The sequence below is a fragment of the Lepisma saccharinum genome, chromosome 8, assembly GCF_977018435.1.
Source record: "Lepisma saccharinum chromosome 8, izLepSacc3.1, whole genome shotgun sequence".
Classification (NCBI taxonomy): Eukaryota; Metazoa; Arthropoda; class Insecta; order Zygentoma; family Lepismatidae; genus Lepisma; species Lepisma saccharinum.
Window position 1 is genome coordinate 45,424,341 of NC_139236.1, and position 20,548 is coordinate 45,444,888.

The 20,548-nt window shown below is 39.1% G+C and overlaps 1 protein-coding gene across 1 annotated transcript in view; it reads right to left on the reverse strand.

Moving 5' to 3' along the window:
- Positions 1 to 20,548, reverse strand: part of LOC145990980 (proton-coupled amino acid transporter 2-like) — a 78,221-nt gene that overhangs the window by 28,724 nt on the left and 28,949 nt on the right. The window contains exons 7-9 of the mRNA XM_083126583.1: positions 19,112 to 19,387; positions 14,373 to 14,551; positions 13,197 to 13,366 (exon numbers count right to left, since the gene is read on the reverse strand). Coding sequence (XP_082982709.1) covers positions 13,197 to 13,366; positions 14,373 to 14,551; positions 19,112 to 19,387 — 625 coding nt within the window. The remainder of the gene's footprint in view (positions 1 to 13,196; positions 13,367 to 14,372; positions 14,552 to 19,111; positions 19,388 to 20,548) is intronic.

Sequence of the window (20,548 nt, forward strand, 5' to 3'; positions counted from 1 at the left end):
CAGTGAACACAAGTTATTTGTATTATTCGCCGACACACAAACTTCCATTTCGAAGGTGAACCTATCAGCAGCGAAGTTATTAGAGGGTTGGAAGCAGTGACGACGCCAGAGGGGCAGGAGGACGCCCCATGTCAGACACTTCGCCCCCCACCCGGGCCCCCAACTGAAGTTAATTAAATATGGAGTAATAAGAGAGTTCATTTATAAGAGTATGACGATTTTCACCTTTTCAAAGTGGTGTATTTTGCATGATATCACTTTCCTGATTATAATACCAACTTGATTAACAAATATTAATTTGCTTCGTCAAAGATTCGAGCGCCGACCTGGGCATAGGTGATTTCTCATTCATTTATGTCCTGTAATAGCCGAGATTAACCTAAGTTTTAACCAGTCTTAAGAACTGGGAAAAAGTGTTGAATGTGGATGATTTTAAAACAACACGAATATTTTCAGGACCACAAGACATCATCTGTAGTACGGGCAAATTATTCTAATCGTGGTCGTTAGTGACAACGCTAATTATTAAAAGACATTGAAAGTTGATTCAAGATTTGGTTGCTTGGTTGATTTGGCGTTTGAAGTCCACTTTATGCACAGTAAGGCTAATCGTCACTGGACTTATAGTTTAAAGTGCCTCCACTGGGTATCGAACCCAGGACCAAAGGTGATCGAAGAAAACCAGACACTACATGTCAGTTGTTGTCTATTCATCGCTGTTTCTTACTATTCAGGGAGTTGAATTTCGAGATGAGGAGTCTGAGGAAACCTTAACAAAGGGAATTTCTCGATACTCTTGAAGCTAATGAGGGGATATTATTTTTGGAAATGTATTGAACGTGAACCTTAAAATGCAAATTACACTTAAAATTCGATTCAAAACATATCGCGGGCAGGTAAAAGAACGCTTATTAGGATTTGCCACTCTTCAATCATTAGATGCAGGTTCGCTCTTTTTCGTACATATCAAAATTGAAGAACTTCTTCCCACGAACTCCATAGGTGCCTGTAATTGGGTAGCACAGACATAGGTTGGAGTGGTAGAGTAAGAGCAAGTAATGCCAGGGTCCGAATATTTCTTGAATTATGAGATAACTGTAACCTTTGTCTGATTTTTTTATCCTGTGATAACATTTCCCTGAAAGGTGAAACACAAATTTTGCCCAAAACTCTTCAGCGTTACGAAGATGGTTGTCCTTAAAATCTTTGAAAAGATTGAAACCATCTCGAAACAGGATGCTGGATGCAAACTGCCTCATTTGGCTGTTCTTACCATTGAGAAGAAATGTCAAGTCCTGGACGTACCAAAGGTGGGCAATGTGTTCTCCAAAGCACACAGAGCAGAATTCTCCTACAGGAGAATTGCACTTCACTAAGTGCCTCAGATTGTTTCTAATACTTAAGAAGATTCATTTCTTCAAACGTCACGTTTATTTTGCAAGAAAATTAAACTCTTCGAAGCATTATTTTCATCATTTATCTTATAACTTAAATATTTATATCAGTAGTTTCATCTCAAGAAAGACGATGAATTATAAAATTATGAATGTCTTTCAATACTGAAATAGGCCACTAGAGACCACGCAACTTACCAATAAAAAAGAATTAATGTCTTTATTAAAACGAATCATGTGGAGATAAACTCGTAATCAAGAAGTAAATTTAGGCAGTAAACGTCCACTCTAAATAAAAGACAAACACAAAACACCATACATGAATATAATAATAATTATTATTATAATTATTATTATATAAGTATATATATATGTGTAGTGTTTTCGGGCGTTTTAATGTGACTGCCGCCTTACAATATTGTGTTGCCAGCCTTCCCCCCCCCCCCCCGTCAAATTTCCCTGGCGCCGTCACTGGTTGGAAGTAAATTTATTAGGACGAGTCAAGTAACATTAGCTGTTGACAGTGTTGCACCAAAGGACGTGATATGTGCTACTGTTTGTATAAATGATAGGAAATTTAAGCAAAATTTATAATTGTTGAGACTTGAGAGTTGTTTCCTTCATTTGATCGTAGGAAGAGGTTTTCTAAGACAGAGTGGGATTATTTTACACATACATGGGAAAGGGTTGTTGTTTAAAGATAGAGACGTATTTTGCACATTTTTTAAAAGTTCAGATAAAACGAGAATTTAGCCTTACTGTTATGAAAAGAAATAACGCAGTACGGGGAAATAATAACTTCACATTTTTCGCACCTGGTGGGATGCAACACAAGAGTATTGCAGGAAGTCTATGAACGAGGACTTACTTACTTACCTGCGGGTGAATTAGTTTATTCTAATATTCTTAAGGTTCATATATTTTTTTTAAGACCACTTGATTCGCAAATAGGCTAAATCGCGAGCCGACCTACAGTTTAAAGTGCGATCCGATCCACTTTGTGCCTCCATTGAGTATCGACGCGAGGACCCTTCATTACAAGACCTCGACGTTATTACTACGCCATCGGGGAGGCACCTAATTTACACAAATATGTTGATTCCAATAACACGTTATATGCATAATCTGATAATGATGCACTTTGGGTGCATGTAAACATATTTTTTTCAACTATAGCATGTCTAAAAGAATCATTGAAGTTGGGATTTTTATAACTTCAGGAGGCACGGCTCTGTAAACGTGCGATATAAATTTAATGCAGGTTTGCCTTCCATACGTGGTGGTTTTGTCACGTTTCTTCGCTTCGTAAAACATACACTTTTGCAAGAAAGGCTTCTTGCATCCTCCTGGGGCCTTGCTCTAGCTAAACAAAAAATATATTTGTTTAGCATAATCGAGGGTTACATATTCCTGCCGAACTTACTAGAAAACAAGGATTCTATTGGGATCATACTGCTTTGAATGACAGTATCAATGAAGTTTTATGTACGCTACTACTTATAATAATGAGCATAAAATATTAATCAGGAACTTTATTTTTCGTCAACTGGATGTAACATCTTTTTTTGTTATTCAGCAAATATTCAATTCATCACCTTTTTTGACATTAATTTTCTTGCCAGGCCAGCTGTTTTTATGCAGATTTTGACGATCTTAACTACACGTAAGCTAGATATTAGCTAATATTCGTGCTGTTATATTACTATTCTTCTACCATCTTTGTAACATGTCATGCAATAACAATAATAGAATTGATTAATTTACATATTCTAGTGAATATACCTATGAATTATATTAATGCATTAATTTAAACATTTGCTTAATTGTTGTCGTTAATGTTATTATTATCATTTTTTCTGAAACACTTGGCTCAGACACCCTCCCCCGACATATATTTCTAGATGCGTGCCTGCCGAAGGATAAATTAGATCAAGCGGTGGTGGTACCGGACTTAGAGGCTAAAGGGAAAACAAAGAAGTATGTGCGTCATAAGCTGGGCATAATGGGGTGTAAGGGGTGACCTTCCACGTAGTACACCCAAATGTCAACCTCACTTCCACGTCAGTACACCCTGGACTGCAGACTAACGAGGCCCGGGCGACTGGCCCCATGGCCAGTATAATTTTGTTTGTATTGTCCTGTTGTCCTTATGTGTGCTGAGTGCCCGTTTACAGCCTCAGCTTTTAACAGAAGTCAGAACATTTTAAGATTTTTAATTATGCAACGTTAGAGTTGTTCTTTGTAATGATAAGGGGCTGGCCCCCGTATAATGTGACGGGAGCAAAATAGCCTGAGTGCTGACGCTCCCACAATTTTAAAATCAAATTCAAATTCAAATTCAAATAAGCTGGGCATAAGAAACAGCACAATATCACAAAGAAACACTTTTTGAAACTTATGTCATAGAAGATGTTTAACAATATTAAGAACAATAAATGCTTTCTATTTGTAATATACTAAATATTGAAGCCCGACCCTGTGGCCGAGCGGTTAGCACATCGCGCTGCGACGCCAAGGGTCCCGGGTTCGAATCCTGGTCGGGCTTGGTTGTTTGTGAATGTCCATTCATCAATTTCATCCTTTCATCACTCATCCTCATCTTCGCAAATTAGCCAAGAGGCACAAAACGCGAAGTAAAATAAACTAAATCAATCAATCAATCAATACTAAATATTGAAATTTTAAATAGCCTTTTGTGTTCGTACTACACATTTAATTTTTTTTTTGTTGCTTCCCTGCGCCAAGCTTAGAATTTAAAGAAAAAATGTACATTTTCATAGTGCACGGAAGTTCGACATTCAGAAAAAAAGAAGGTCTATTGGAAAACATTTCAAGACTTCCAAAAGGTATAGCAGTAATGAAAAAGAGCACTCACTTATACCGTGTTTGTTACAACCTGTCTGGCTTCCCGCGGTAGCTGATCGCTGGTTTTTCTAGCATAAACCAAGCGGTGTTGCTTCTGAAGACCGCCTGAACTCCATGCTGGGGAAAGCCAAAGCCAGGCAGCAAATTAAAATACGCAACGTGGCAACAACGTCTACGTAAGCTCCTCTCTTCTGGCTTCCATTCGCTCCTCGCTGCCCAGCAGACGACTTTTTTCCCGTTTCTCATTGGCACCAAAACTGTCGAGCGATCGTTAGCGCGGGAAACGGGACAGGTGCTAACAAACTTGGTATAAATGTACGATGGATAGACAGTTGTATGAAGCGAGAAAAACCACAAGATAGATTTCATAAGATACCTAGCAATCAGTAACCAACAAACTGCATTTTTAATATTAATGTCCTCATGATTAACAAACCTTATTTATTCTCACCACGCAATGGGTAAAATATTTGGAGATTTATCCCACTTTCCGGAAAAATATTTCGTGTTTCTGCTACTTTTGACTTTTGTTGGCATGATATCCAGGATCACTTTTACGAGACGAGACGGGACAAAACGAGACGGGACGAGACGAGACGAGACAGAACCCTTGGAGACGGGACACGAGACGGGACAAAGGAATATTTTCGAGACGAGACACGAGACGAGACAGCATTTTCACGAGACGGGACGGGACAGACCAAAGTCTCGTCTCGTCTCGTCTCGTCTCGTCTCGTGGGCAACACTATTGGGAACTATGGCTCACCTACCTTACTACACAAAGATCCAAATTGGAAACGAAGGAAAATCAAAGAAGTAACCTTCAAAGCGATGCCAAAAAACTAGATCAGTCATCCCAGAGTAGAATTCAAGTAAATAATGTCCCTCTCCTCAGAAAATAGAAATAGTTTCGTAAGGGGAGCAAAACGTAGTATAGGGTGCCATGGGGTGCCGTAGTTGGTTATCGCACTGGATTTATAGTAAAATTAGTCTGACATAGGTTTGATCCAAACCACCATCAAAAAGAAATTGTACACCTATAGATGGGAGAAGAGGTGCTATCTTGAATCGTGCTGTTAGAATAAGTATAAATGAAAGCATTAGATAATGGATAATGTCCAGTTAACATTGCATGCTAATGTATAACAGTTGTCACTAACATTCAGAGAATAAGTTGAGACTCTCCAGTATTGGCAGATATATCTTTACTAGTCTCATCCTTCCTATATATATACACACACGCACCGAATTCATCTTTGTAAATTCTCGAACGTCAACCCTTTCAAACAACACCCATTGTTTGAAATTAGAAGTTGGAAATATGCGTATTTTTCTAAATTGTTGAGTTAGTTCTTTCCTGTATTTATTGTTATTGTGAATTTGTCAATTGATTGTAGGCATTACTAACTTAAATAAGTTTCTTTATATATATAAGATAAATGCATCTATAAATTATACTTTAATATTACTGACTGTGAAAATTAACCAACAAAGCTTGAAGGTTTGTGACATAATCATTCCTCCAAATATTGTATGTAGATTATTTCGATGTATTATTAGAATGATTGAATCAAGAAAACTTAGGTGGGCAAGACATGCGGCGCGAATGGGAGACAGGCCCGTAGCCAGGAATTCTTTGTAGGGGGGGGAGGCGAAGTCAATCCTAGAGGAGGCAAATTTTAATATGTTGTGTCGCATTGGCAGATATAGCAGGGAATACAAAGGCACTTGCCCCTTCCCCCAAAAGAGGTACGTAAGTAACAGAAAAGGGTTGATATATTGAAACTGCAACGAACAAAAAAAAACTTCGAGCTACATCAAATAGCAATATTTCGATAATGACCTTTCCAGATTGCCAAAGAATATAAAGTTTAACATAAATAGACTAATGGGGACTGTATCCACTTGATATTTACAGGTCGATGAGGTTAATAGACGATTAATAAGTACCAACAGCCAGGGCCGGATTAAGACGAAATTGGGCCTGATGCGCAAAGAATTGTACGGTAGTAACTGTATACCGTAATAAGTAACACTGAGTCCAAGCGTCCGAAATTTGGGCTCCAAATTTCATTCCAAATTCATTATTTTCAGGTTAATATAGCAAAACGTCGCCTTGTAATTAAGAGGTCCCGGGTTCGATTCCTGTTGGAGGCACATAGTGGTTCGCATCCCACTGTAGGTCCAGTCCCGATTAGCCTTACTGTGCATAATGTGGACTTAAAACACCAAATCAATCCAATAATATAGCAAAAGAAAACTGTTCAGCTTTCGGAAAATTCACGTCTGTTTTCATCTGGACCTATTTCAGTAATTGGCCTAATGCTGCAGCATCAATAGCACCCACCTTAATCCATCACTGCCAACAGCTTTGGGCCTCTCTGCAGAACTGATTAAGGAAGCCGTTTATAAATCATGCATCATAATGATTCCCTCTAGTTTCCAGTATGCAAGATATTTACACACAAAGGAATCTAACGAGAATCCAACAACACCATTGTGTTGTGTTATGCAAGAAAAATCGAATTAATTAAATAATAATGGTTACATATTATCTACACTTTGATGAATTGTGTAAACATTTGTATTACATTTTTTTGTACTTGCTAAAACATTAAAACATGGGTCCCTTAGTCCACCACGGACTCAATTTCCTTCAAAGGGGAGACTCTTGCAGCACTACAGACAATGGTTGCCTACTGGTTACGTTAACCATTTAGGAAAATATTGTGTGAATTGTATTATATTACAGTTGAAATACATGTTTTGACACCTGACAAACAAATAGGAATCCCTTGATTGATCAATGACTTCTTGGATTACAGTGTCATCATTAATATTTCATATTAAGTTTCTTAGAAAGAAATTGTTTTAATAGGGCGCAAATGATTTTACGGGGCATCAGTGCATTCTCTTTAACATTTTTTTTCTTCATATAGATCGTTTTGCTCCCAGGGCCGACTCCCGCTGCCCCATAGCTATGGTTCTGAACTTGGACTATAAGAACAGCAGAGGCTGCGAGCGAAGCGAGCAAGAAAATTTTACGAAATGTATTTTTATTTGTATAAAATTTGAAATCGAGGGTGGCGTAATTGCCCCTCTGTGTCCCTTCCAAGTGCCCTTGGCCGTCTGGAAGAAAAAGGCAAGGACACATAAAAACTAATTCCATCATGAGTATCCAATTGTCCTGCTATTCTTAGATTGTCCTAGTCTTGTTTTTTTACTTCAATGTTTGCTTCCCCTAGAATGGACTTCCGTCCAAGGTCGGGGGGCGGGGGACAATGCCCCTTGCCCTCTGTGGTTGCGACACTGTTTATGAGTGTCTCATCATCAATTTCACGGCCATCACTCATTGTTGCGATTATCTAGAAGTGGCAGAAAAGCAACGCTAAGTAACAAACATTAAATATCCATTCCTCTCTCTACCACATGAATCACTATTACCAAGAGATAGACTGGGGAAACAAAAATTTAAGCAGTTCAAACTTCATAGCAACACATCCAAGAAAAACATCCAAACACATTAGGCACCTTTAATATAAGACTACTCAAAATGTCACAACTTTTCTAGATATTGAAAATTGCAAAATCATTTCCCGAAGTCTGAATCTGGAAGGGAATTTTTCCTCCCAATCCTGATAAGACATTATACAGAATCCCATACACCCTAATAAATCAAAAAATCAATGTGTCTTTGTTATGTTGCTACTCTAAATATAGCTCGTTCAGTGGCGGCGATTGGGTCCCAAAACTGGGGGGGGGGGGGGGCAAGGTGCCAAAACTAGGGGGCAAAGACAATATACGTATTTCCCTTTGTAGATAAGATTTAGCATTGTGCGGGTGCAAAAGTGGCGAAAATTGGGGGAAACTGCCCCCTCGCCTCCTAATCGCAGCCACTGGGCTCGTTGCAATGAAGCATTCATTCACTGCGCATACGCGAACAACAAACTGAAGCGACACGCTGCACGGTATTGAGAAAACGGCACAGTCCGAGAGACAACACGCGACACGTGCATCTTCCCGTGTCTCTTTGGTTCGAAAGGTTGCATTGATTACTGAGTGTTGGCGTGTCTCTTCGGTGTGAATTCTCCCTAACTGACACAAGAAACTGTCTAAAGGCCGAATCACAAGGACTGGAATTTCAGTAGGAACACCACCTGTGCTGTATCTGGAATTTTCTCAATAAATAAATAATTGGCGCTGGACTGGGCTACCTGGAGGAAATCATGGGCGCCAGACTAATACCGTATTGATGACCACCAGGCCATGTTCTAATTGAGTCATTCCATATGAAATCAACACAGCCTCCAACCTGACCATCTCCGATTTTCATGAAATTTGGGGAGTTGAAACTAAGCATGGAACTTAGTAACTATGAAAATTTTGAGTCTCGTGCGTCTTGTAATTGTTAAATTATTCAAGGTCAAAGTTCGCATAAATTGCCCTTTTTGAGCCCGCTTAGCTATGCTAAATGTGTTGTAACTCCGCCCCTATTTTGCCTAGGAAGCTCAAATAAAGCTTATTGTACAGGGAATTGAACAAGCTTTTCAGTAATATATATTTTGTCACGTGACCTTGACCTTTGACCTTGAATATCTCAAAACATGTCATCACCAAAAATCGTGAAAAAAATATATTTGGTCCCTCATGCCATACTATAAAACATATCAAAAATCATTCTGGGATTGCAATGGGATCAGAAGATACAAAATAATATGTGTAACTATGTGACTGATAAAAGCCTCATTATGTGAACTATGACGAGTCAAAAGTCTTTTAACACCCCCTACAAAATGTAAAGAAATAGGTTAGGCACAGGGAGACAGACCCCTAGCTGTGTGTGTCAAGCGCAGGTCTGGCATATTGTTGACCGCCATATTGAATTCAACGCAAAAATTTCAAAGGAAAGGGGGTGATGTGTAATATCAAATCAGGCTAGAATTTCACGAGTAATGAAGCGGCGAAGGTTTTCCCAACTTATCTCTATCCAACAAAAAGTTATTACTGCATGCTTGTAACCATTTTCTACTTTTCGAGGTGTTAAAAACAAAGCATTAGAATGCTCCTGACGTGTTAGGAACTCATCGAGATCGCGCTGACATCTCAGGAGAGAAAGAAGTATACGCACCATTGCATATGATTTTAATCAGCAACATTCACCAAATAGTTGAATAGTGAAGAAGATTGGGAAAGGAAAAGTATCTCAAACAATTACGTGACACTTCCTTTGGAAAGAAAAATTCTTCAGTGACGAGGCTAATTTTTATGTTCACGGTGAAGTTAATAAAAAGAATATGCAAAATCTGTGATTTGATAATCTACAGTAGACAGATTCCACCCGAATGGTTGTTGCTGGTAAGCTAATGATGTGGTATAGTGTATGGAGAACGGGAATGGTTGGTCCATATTTAACAACGGAACGTTAAAAGATGAGGGCTACTTGGATTTGTTAAGTGAACAGGTTTTTCATCCTTGCTTACGGGATATGGCACTTTTCCAGAGTGTGACAACACTATGTAGACATTGTGGCAATTTCTTTATTATTGTTATTATTATTATTATATATTATCTCAATAGGGTTACAATTAAGCCATACAACATTTCATTTAGAACAATATTAATACAAATAATGACTTGATGCCCTATGTGGTAAAGCTACATCTAAGGAAAATGAAATGAATTTACATGAGCATACAGTATAAAGTGTTCTATAGTAGCAATTACATAATGAAAGTTTGAGAGTTATACACATTTAGAAGAAAGGAAAATATAAGGATGTTTGGGTTTGGGTATGAGTGTGTATGAAATTAATGTTCGAAGCACATGGATGCAAAACATATGTGTCTGGTGGGAATTGTGATGGTGGGGGGGGGGGGGGGGTAAGCACTGAAAATAATATTACTGGAGTTAGAATTTATAGGCATGTGAACGTAGAAGACGACAGAACTGCGCTTTGCTGGTACTGAGTTTGACCTTCGTCGGGAGTGAATTCCAGGTTACCGCTGCTAGGTACGAGAAGGACTTCTGACCAAATCTGGTTTTGTTAGGTTTTGGGATTACTAGGTCTCTATGTAAGGACGATCTGGTGTTTCGGGTGCTGAACTCTGAGCGGAGCTTAATCCTATTATGCAATGGAGATGATTTGTTATGCATACTATGGAATATCTTATTCAGGTAGATGTAATGTATTCTCGAAGTGACTGTGGGTATGTTGTAAATCTTGCGCAATTGTTGGGAATTATTTTCTTGGGGGTGCATGTGAATAGTTCTTAAGCAATTGTTTTGGATTGTTTCACGGTAAATTTCTAGGTAGATTGATTGGCAGACGGGGATCTTTAAAAAGGCCTACATCTAACATCTTAGGAGGACTTTTACCTTCAGAAACAGGCCTCCCGATAGCACAGTGGTAGCGTCATCGCCTTGTAATCAAGGGGTCACCGGTTCGATACCCAGTAGAGGCGCATAATGGTTCCGATCCCACTTTAAACTGTAGGTCCAGTCCCGATTAGCCTTACTGCGCATAAAGTAGACTCAAAACAACAAATCAATCAATCAACCTTCAGAAACATTTGAAGAAAATGGTGCATGCACTAAAAGTCCGTGATATTGACCATCTGAGAGAAGGCATAGTTGTTGCTTGCGATGATGTTGCACCTGCTACATTGCCAAATGTTCTATGTGAGTGTGAGAGACGTCAACGAGTGTGCTAACAGCAACATTGACAACATTATAATGTGCATATATCGTAAGTGAAAGATATGCGTATAACTTTTTGCTGGCTAAAGATGCGTTGGAAAAACCTTCGCCGCTTCATTTCTCGTGAAATTCTAGCCTGATTTGATATATCATATCACCCCCTTTCCTTTGAAATTTTTGCGTTGAACTCAATATGGCGGTCAACAATATGCCGGACCTGCGCTTGACACACACAGCTAGGGGTCTGTCTCCCTGTGCCGAACCTATTTTTTTCATGACCAGGATAACATTTTGTAGGGGGTGTTAAAAGACTTTTGACTCGTCATAGTTCACATAATGAGGCTTTTATCAGTCACATAGTTACACATATTATTTTGTATCTTCTGATCCCATTACAGTCCCAGAATGATTTTTTGATATTTTTTATAGTATGGCATGAGGGACCAAATATATTTTTTTCACGATTTTTGGTGATTACATGTTTTGAGATATTCAAGGTCAAAGGTCAAGGTCACGTGACAAAATAACATTTTTATCCAAGGGTAGGCTTGTTATATATTACTGGAAAGCTTGTTGAATTCCCTGTACAATAAGCTTTATTTGAGTTTCCTAGGTAAAATAGGGGCGGAGTTACCGTACATATAGTATAGCTAAGCTGGCTCAAAGAGGGCAATTTATGCGAACTTTACCTTGAATAAATTAACAATTACAAGACGCACGAGACTCAAAATTTTCATAGTTACTAAGTTCCATGCATAGTTTCAACTCCCCAGATTTCATGAAAATCGGAGATGGTCAGGTTGGAAATTACACATATCTGTGTCGATTTGGCATGGAATGACTCAATTGCAACTGGCTTTCTCTGCTAGATCCTGTGGAACAGACAATCAGAAGGAAAGTTTGGTCATGTGAAGATAACCTGTGAGTTTGGCAAAGGAATTTTTTTTGTCTGTTGTTTCCGAGTGTTGCTTCTCGATAAAAGGAAAAGTAACAGAGATGACGTGCATTCGTGTTCATTAATATTTAGGAATTTATACAAAGCGGTGAGATTTGTAATCCACTAATGTGATTAGCCGATAATGAAAATGCTTATTATTACAAGTGTATTAAGTGTTTGACATATTTAGTTGAACGAAATATTTTTTTAAGAATGAATCCTGCGAATGCTATGTAGCAATAAGCACACCCGAGTTCATTAAAAAGCTTGTTCAGTAACCATATTTTCTTTCAAGCCAATTTCTAGTCCATACTTTTCTTTCATAATTTTAATTTTTAGTAACAACAATAACTATTCTCCTACAACGTTCTTATATCGCTCGTCCATCCTTTTATCTTGTCTGCTCTGCGCAATGCCTTGTGGGAACAAAAGTATACCAACAAGTACGGTACAAGTATTGTGTGAGGCGAAAAGTAGCAGCTCACAGTCCAACTGGAAAATCCAGCCGGAGATCTAGCCTCGTGTGATTCAGGCATTACACCTCGTGCTGGAACTGGAAAATCCAATATTTTTACAAGAGATACGTTTCAGAATTTTCTCATTTAGCTAAATCATCAGAGCCATTTTACAAATCAGTATTGTGGATTGCATTTTTGGCAATTGATTCCGCACGGCACCAGGGACGTCGTTAAGAAAAGTGGACTGGCTCCCTAAATTTACACGTGTTCTCCAAAACTTTCTAGGCTTTTAGGATAATTAAAAATACTCTAAATATTTTCCAAAAAACTCAAAAATCAGCAAGAAATGGCTTTTTGAACAGCTGTTTTGCAAACTTCGTATTGTTGGTTCCAGTTTTAAACTGAATGACTTGAATGCACTACTAACCTATACACTGGCGGGAGCAGGATTTTTTCGGGAGGGGCTGGAATTGTACAGGTGGATAGTGCATAGCTCCTTTCTACGGGGCGTCATACACAATAAGATATTTCGTATATTCAAAACTTTCCACTCTCACAAATGGCAATCAAGGGTCATTTTAAAGCGAATTTACCGAGTTCTTCACTGCTTTAATTTGAAAATATTGATCTCGAGGGGGTGTAGCCTCTTTAGTTCCCCCGCTATGTACGCCAGTGAGCACAGTTAATCAGAACTGTCTTGTTGACGAAATGAGAAGACGCGATAAGGTGCCGAAAATAAAAAAAGGTAAAGTGCTCCCCTGTGCATAGCACCACGCCATGAAGGCGTATAGGGGAGCAAAATCATAAGATCAGCTGAAAATAAAAAGGATTACCAAATTGATTTACCTGTAGCAATCAACAGTGCAATTCTCGTCATGTACTCGTACCGGAACAATTTCTTTACAGGAACTTGTCTTGCAACAAAGCTCCACGTGACTTCGAACAATACGTAGAACGGACAGAGGTAGGATATAACCAAACCGAGACAGTAGATCGAATTCGCACACAAGCCAACCCTGAAACAGACCATAAATTGCATCCATGTCAATTTGCCTCATTCGAATTATGCTAAGATAGATAGATAGATAGAGAGAGAGTGAGAGAGAGACAGACAGAGAGAGGAGAATACTTTATGGGGAATGGATTCATACAATTCAAAGTGGGATCCGAACCACTATTTGTCTTCGCTGGGTATCGAACTCGGTATCCCTTGATTACAAGGCGAAGACGTTACCGCTGTGCCACCCTGGAAGCCGGTAGATAGAGAGAGATTGAGGGGTTCAGCTAGTTGCCCACGATGCGGGAGATCATAGGTCCGATTCCCGCATTGCTAGAAAGATTTTTCATACCTAGTTTACTGTATTCTCACTAAGCAACTAAGCTGTATTGGTAAGCTACTATTGAATAAGATATAGTAAAACAAATGTTTCTAAATCTAATTGATCAATATTGCAACATTTTTACAACTATTAGCATCAAATCGCTTATAATATTTACCAAGATATGTGGCATTTAAGTCTAGCTTGAGTACCTGGATGCATGACTAACATAATATGATCACAAGACAATGTGACTCTAAGTCAAGCTTCATGGAAGTGGCGTGCAAGGATTTTCGAAAGCGGGGTTTAAGTATACTTTTTATTAGTAGTCAGACCGCATTTTACCTTTGATGTTTTGTTATGAAAAATAGGCCAAAGGGGAGGGGGGTTATGACCCTCACCAACCCGCTTTGGCACGCCACTGCTTGATAAAACTGCCATATAGTGACACCTTTCAAAACTACAATTTGCCACACTATACCACTTTCTGTCATACATATTGTCTCCCTGGTAGTAAATAAATACATTTATTAAACGAGCAAGCCTGCTACTTGTTGCCAATACTGGAGCATTCCGTGACATTCGCTACGAGACTCGACGGCAAGCGCTGTATTATATGCGAGTTAACATACAATTTAAATTAGTAATGACAATTAACTGAGCATACGAAGATAGATTAGACAAGATATAGCAGAGAACTCACCACTCGCTCAGAGGAATATCTAGGAGAATGTTGGTTTGAGGTGCTTTGCAAACTATGGCTCCAAGCTCACCAAAAGAAATGGAAACCATTAGAAAGATCCCCGCCGTTAGATACACAACATTCAATGGGAAAGAGGAATATTTCCATGGTTTATCCAGTCTGATATCCACTGATAATATCTAGTTCAAAATATATAAAGAAATAAAAATTCTGATGAGCACAATATATGCAACATATACTCAGAAATTTTGTTTCGTTGAGCACAAGTGTGTACCGTACAAAATATTATCTGCTTCGGATGTCACGTCAAGTTCTTAAAGCCGACTTCTGTGGCGAGAATCGGTTATCAGAGTTCGCTACGACGCCAAGGGTCCCGGGTTCGAATCCCGGTCTGGGCATGGATGTTCTTTGTGAATGTCCCTTCATTAATTTCATCATATCATCACTCATCCCCATCATCGCGATTAGGCCAAAGTGACAGAAAAGCGACGCTAAGTAACAAAAATCAAAACCAAGTTCTTATCGTTTATTATGTTTTCTGGAAAATCTACCATTAGAACATTCGATGAGTCTGTTGGAACTAGCTGGCTTGTTGATTGATTGATTGCTTTGCTTTATATTACTTCGCTTTTTGTGCCACTTTTGGTTACTTTCCAAAGATAGGGATGAGTGATGATATGATGAAATTGATGAATGGAAACTCACAAACATCCATTGCCAGGCCAGGATTCGAACCCGGAACCCCTGGCGTCGTAGCGCTATGTGCAGGGACTGGCTTGTTGTAGCGTCAACGTAACAAGCTTTTTTAAAAATATATATCTTTCGGTGCATCAAAGTACACTTTGTAGCTTGATTTAGTTCTGAAATCGAAAGTTAAACATATCGATTGTTGACCGATAAATATCTTCCTCCTTCCTCTCTGCCCTTCCTACATTCAGTCTCTAAAGCATTTTCAATGCATTTATGAATAATACATAGAGTGGGTTAGCCTAATTATATTGCCCGTTTCCTTAAGAAAAGAAAAAAAAACAATCCTTCATTCGCTTTGGAACAGGATTTCCAGTTAGTTGGGGATGAACTGGCTACCTGAACGGAAGTGGTGGGTGGCTGCCTGGCTGGCTACTTGACTGGTTTTGAGAAATATGACACGTTCTAATTGCTACTGGTTTTCCTCGACTGGATTCTGCGGAACAGCCAAATCAGAGCAAAGTTTGGCCACGAAGATAACACAAGTCAACAAATTTAAACTTTTTTTCTGCAACACGGGAAAAAAAGGGTCAGTTTAACTAAATCGAACCTCCTGAACACGAAAATGATAGTAAAAATGTCGTAACACGTAACGTTTTTGTGTTACGCTGGTAAAGAGGATTGTAGTGAAGGCGACGAAAATATATTACGTGACTTGTATTTTTAACTAGGTTACGAATGCAGTTATTACACTTGCATGAGTAAATATCATCAATAAGATGTAAAAAAGATCAAGGTAGAAACACGCACACATATGTGTATGTGTATATATGTAATATACACAATATACAGCTTTCACAGTGGATGCACTTACCCTTATTTCCTCCTCTTGTAATGTTTATCACTATCTCTAACTAGGAACCAGCAGTAATCGCCCTTCATGTGAGGATCCCATCTACCTTGATATCTCTGCTCCATTGTGCGAATGTCTTGATGGAATCGTTCCCCTTGTTCATCACTGACGGCTCCTAAGTTCTTTGGGAAAAAATCCAGGTGGGAGTGGAGAAAGTGGATTTTAAGCGACATTCGACATCCAAGCTTTGCATAAGAATCAAGGAGTTCCAGAACTAATTAAGTATAGTTTGGTGCTTTAGTATTGCCCAGAAATCCATTCACCACTGCACTAAAAGCCTTCCAGGCAACTAGTTCTTTGACACTTAACTTCTTATCAAAGTTGTGATCTCTCAACAGTTTCCGAATTTGGGGGCCAACGAATATTCCCTCTTTCACTTTAGCATCACTTAGTTTTGGGAAGAAGCTCCTGAGGTATGCAAAACCATCTCCATCTTTGTCCATGGCCTTTACAAAATTCTTCATGAGGCCTAATTTGATATGCAAAGGAGGAAGCAATATGTTGTTAGAATTAACTAATGGAGCATACTTCACATTTTGTTGCCCTGGTATATAGGTTTCTCTCGGAGGCCAGTTTTTCACAGTGTAGTGCGATTCTGTAGCCCTACTGTCCCACAAGCAAAGGAAACAACAATACTTTGTAAACCCACCTTGGAGTCCCATTAATATGGCAATGACCTTTAAATCGCCACAAATCTGCCAGCAGTACTTATTATATTGAATCATATTTAACAAGACAGACATACTGTCATATGTTTCCTTCATCTCAACAGAATGTACGACTGATATGGATGGTTTTTGGTTGCCATTGTGTAACAACACTGCTTTCAGGCTACTTTTGGACGAGTCTATAAACAGTCTCCATTCCTCAGGAATGTGATCCAACCCAAGCTTATCCATTAAACCGTCTATATTTGTACATACAGAGGGAATTTTTTGATTTCAAAGTAGCTGAAAACTGTCCATGTCTCTTTTTGAAATGGGTAATTCTAGTTCCGGAAGCCAGCAGATTCCACTGTTGAAGTCGAGATCCAAGCACCTCAGCCTGCTGCTTAGTTAGATACATATCTCTAACCAAGTCATTCAGTCTGGACTGGTCGACAAGGAGTGGTTCCATCTCTGTTTGTGGAAAATAGCTTGGATCATTGGAAGTGGACGGGATGGGTGGCTCTTCTACTGCAAAATATTCCTCTAAATGTGAGGGTGGGCTAGGGATTGGAAGTTCAGGTCCATTTGGTATGGGTCTCACAGCGGAAGGAATATTGGGGTACACAATACTGGATTTTGTTCGTTTAGAATGTCCCGCTATGCTTGTTAGGCAGAAGTAACAGTCCTCAGCATGGCTACTCTGTTCACGCCAAACCATTGGCACCGCAAATGCCATAGCACGGGTTTTGTCTCCACGAAACCACCTCACAAGAGTTGAATAACAAGTCACACAGCACACATGGGGAGCCCACACTTTGTCTTGATCACCAACATTGCACCCGAAGTAGCTATAATACGCTTGTTTCAACGTTTCTGTCAACATTCGGCGTTGACTTTTTAAAGTGTACTGCCCGCACACATAGCAGAAATTGTTTGGTAAATTTACACAACCACGTCGGTTTTTCTTCATTGCAATATCACCCAAGTAACTTCAACATATCTTCTCTACCTCAAAGCACGTAATACTGAACTCATTAAATCACACTCCCTTCAGTCTGTAGAGAGCATTCTCCCTTATCTTATCAGTAACTCATTCTGGGGGAGGGAGAAGCAGCCTTTTTGAACGTCAACAATGGAAACATAGCCAGAAAAAGAAACAAATCTTTTTATAAGTGTGTTTGTTTATACATTGTAGCAAAATTTATTTTCATTGTTGCCCAAAATCATATAAATTAGAATCCAAATGTAAATAACGTATCCACCTTATGCCGGATATGACGTCACGTGTATCTCTGAAATGTTACGTGATACAAAAATTTCAGTTGCAGATCTGAAATCAGCACATCCGAATTAGTTAAGAACACATGTTACCTTTGATGTTGCAAAATGGTTGTTGACTAGTGTAATCTGTGGGTTTGCAAAGGAGAGATGACGTGCATTGCATTAGTGTTAACTGTTCAGTTCATTAATATTTAGGTATTTATGCAAAGCGATGAGATGTGTACGTGGCAAATATGATTAGACGAAAATGAAAAATCCTTATTATTACAAGTGTATGAAATACTTGATTTTTTTTTCAATTGAATCCTGTGAATCTCATGTATGAATATGCATACCCGAGTTCATTGAAAGGCTTGTTCGATACGCATTGATTGCCATATTGTTTTTCAAGCCAGTGTCTAGTCCATACTTTTCTTTTTTAATTTGTAATAAAAACACAAAGCAGTAATTCTCCTACAACATTCTTCAAATTGCTCGTCCATCTTACAGATTGTGTGCTCTGCGCAATGTCTTATGGGAACAAAAGACTATCGACAAGTACGGTAACAAGTATGGTGTGAGGCGAAAACTAGCAAATGTGTATCCAGTTCAGCGCCAACTAGGGCATTCCTATTGGACTTCCAGTTCCGTGTGATGTGGGCTTTAGTCACAATACCCAGTCCAAATCTACGTAGCTGTACCTATCACTCAGTATGCACACGAAGACGGTGGGGAAATTAGGTAACAGAGGGATAGGAAGATAGAAGAGGGAGAGAAAAAGAGAATGAAAGAAAGAAGGATAACGGAAAGAGAAGTTGATAACGGAAAGATAAAAGATTAAGAGAATTTTAAATGGGAATAACGGAAAGACAGAAATAGGTTGAGAATGAAAGAAAGGCGATAACTGAAAGAGAAAAGAGGAAGAGAGTGAAAATCAGCATTAGACAAAGATAAATAGAATGAAGGGGACAGACAGAGAAAGAGAGAGAGATGGAGAGAAAGGAAAGGAAACAGATAAAGTAAGTGTATGGAAGAGAAAGAGGAAAAGGAAAATCAAGTATACAATGAGAAATTTAAACGTTTATCTGTGGCATAACTGTTTCTTCTTCGTTAAATATATCCAATTTTCATACCTGTAACATTGATCAAACTACAAATGAATGTCTGATGAAGAGAGCAACAACTCTAAACTAGAAGAAGAATGCAAGAATCAAGACCATCCAGATACTTACGCATCCAATGGGCTGTGCAGAGACTATAAGGATTAAAGCTGATCTAAGTGCTTTTCTGAAGCTGGTGGGTGCCAGATATTTTTCCACAGGTTGTCCTCTCGAGGCAAAGTAGTACACAATGAAGAGGATCCCAGTCGCTTTCAGTAAAAGTGCCAAAGCCATGAGTATTGTCAAAATGTAGAGGCGTCGGATGCAAATGAGAGGAAGCAGGAAGGCCGTAACACACAATGTCGACAGCTGCAGGTAGGTGCTCCCGCTGATCGATTCATCGAAAATCTGAAATCAGTATTCATCGACTGAATAGTAATTAGGCCCGTAGCTAGAGGGGGGGCAGGGGGGGGGCAACTGCCATCCCTGAGAGCCTGCCTTGCCCCCCCTATGAAAAATACAGAACATCCCAACATTCCTACCTGGGATTCTCACTAATCTTTACAATTATATTCTGTATTACTCTAGCATCATAACAAAGACATTTGCTGATTTTGTGATTTATGAAGGTGGATTCCGTATAATGTCGTATCAGGATTGGGGGGAAAGAATTCCCTTCCAGCTTCAGACTTCGGGAAATGATTTCGCAATATTCAGTATATAGAACAGTTGTGACATTTTGAATAGTCTTGTATTAAAGGTGCCTAATGTGTTTAGATGTTTTTCTTGGATGTGTTGCTATAAGGTTTGAACTGCATAATTTTTTGTTTCGCAAGTCTACCTTTTGGTAATAGCGATTCATGTGATAGAGAGAGGGAGTGTTTTTGTTACTTAGCGTTGCTTTTCTGCCACATCTAGCTAATCGTGACAATGAGTGATGACGTGAAATTGATGAAGAGACACTCACAAACAGTGTTGCAACCACAGGGGGGCAGGGACATTGTCCCCCAATCTTGGACGGAAGTCCAATCTAGGGGGGGCAAACATTGGAGTAAAGAAACATGAGTAGCAGAATCTAAGAATAGCAGGACAAATGGATACTCAAGATGGAATTAGTTTTCAAGTGTTTCTTGCACTTTTCTTCCAGACGGCTAAGGGCACTTGCAGGGGGCACAGAGGGGCAACTGCACTTTCGATTTCAAATTTTATACAAATTAAAGTACATTTTGTAAAATTTTCTTGCTGGCTTCGCTCGCAATCAAATATCTGCTATTCTTATAGTCCAAGTTCAGAGCTATAGCTAGGGGGCGGCGTAAGTCAGCCTTGCGAGCCAAAACGATCTAAATGGGGGAAAGAATGTTAAAGAGAATGCCATGGCGTCCGTTATATTATTTGCGCCCTATTAAATAAATATTGTTTTCAGTTTGCAAATATTTGGATTAACGATTTTCCTGCTCGCTTCGATCCCAATATGATTCTTTTCCGTAATGCATTCTAAATTACCCGAGAGTGAAGGAAGGCCAGATATACTGTATACTTCAGATTGTTGCTGCTTAAATGCATGAACAA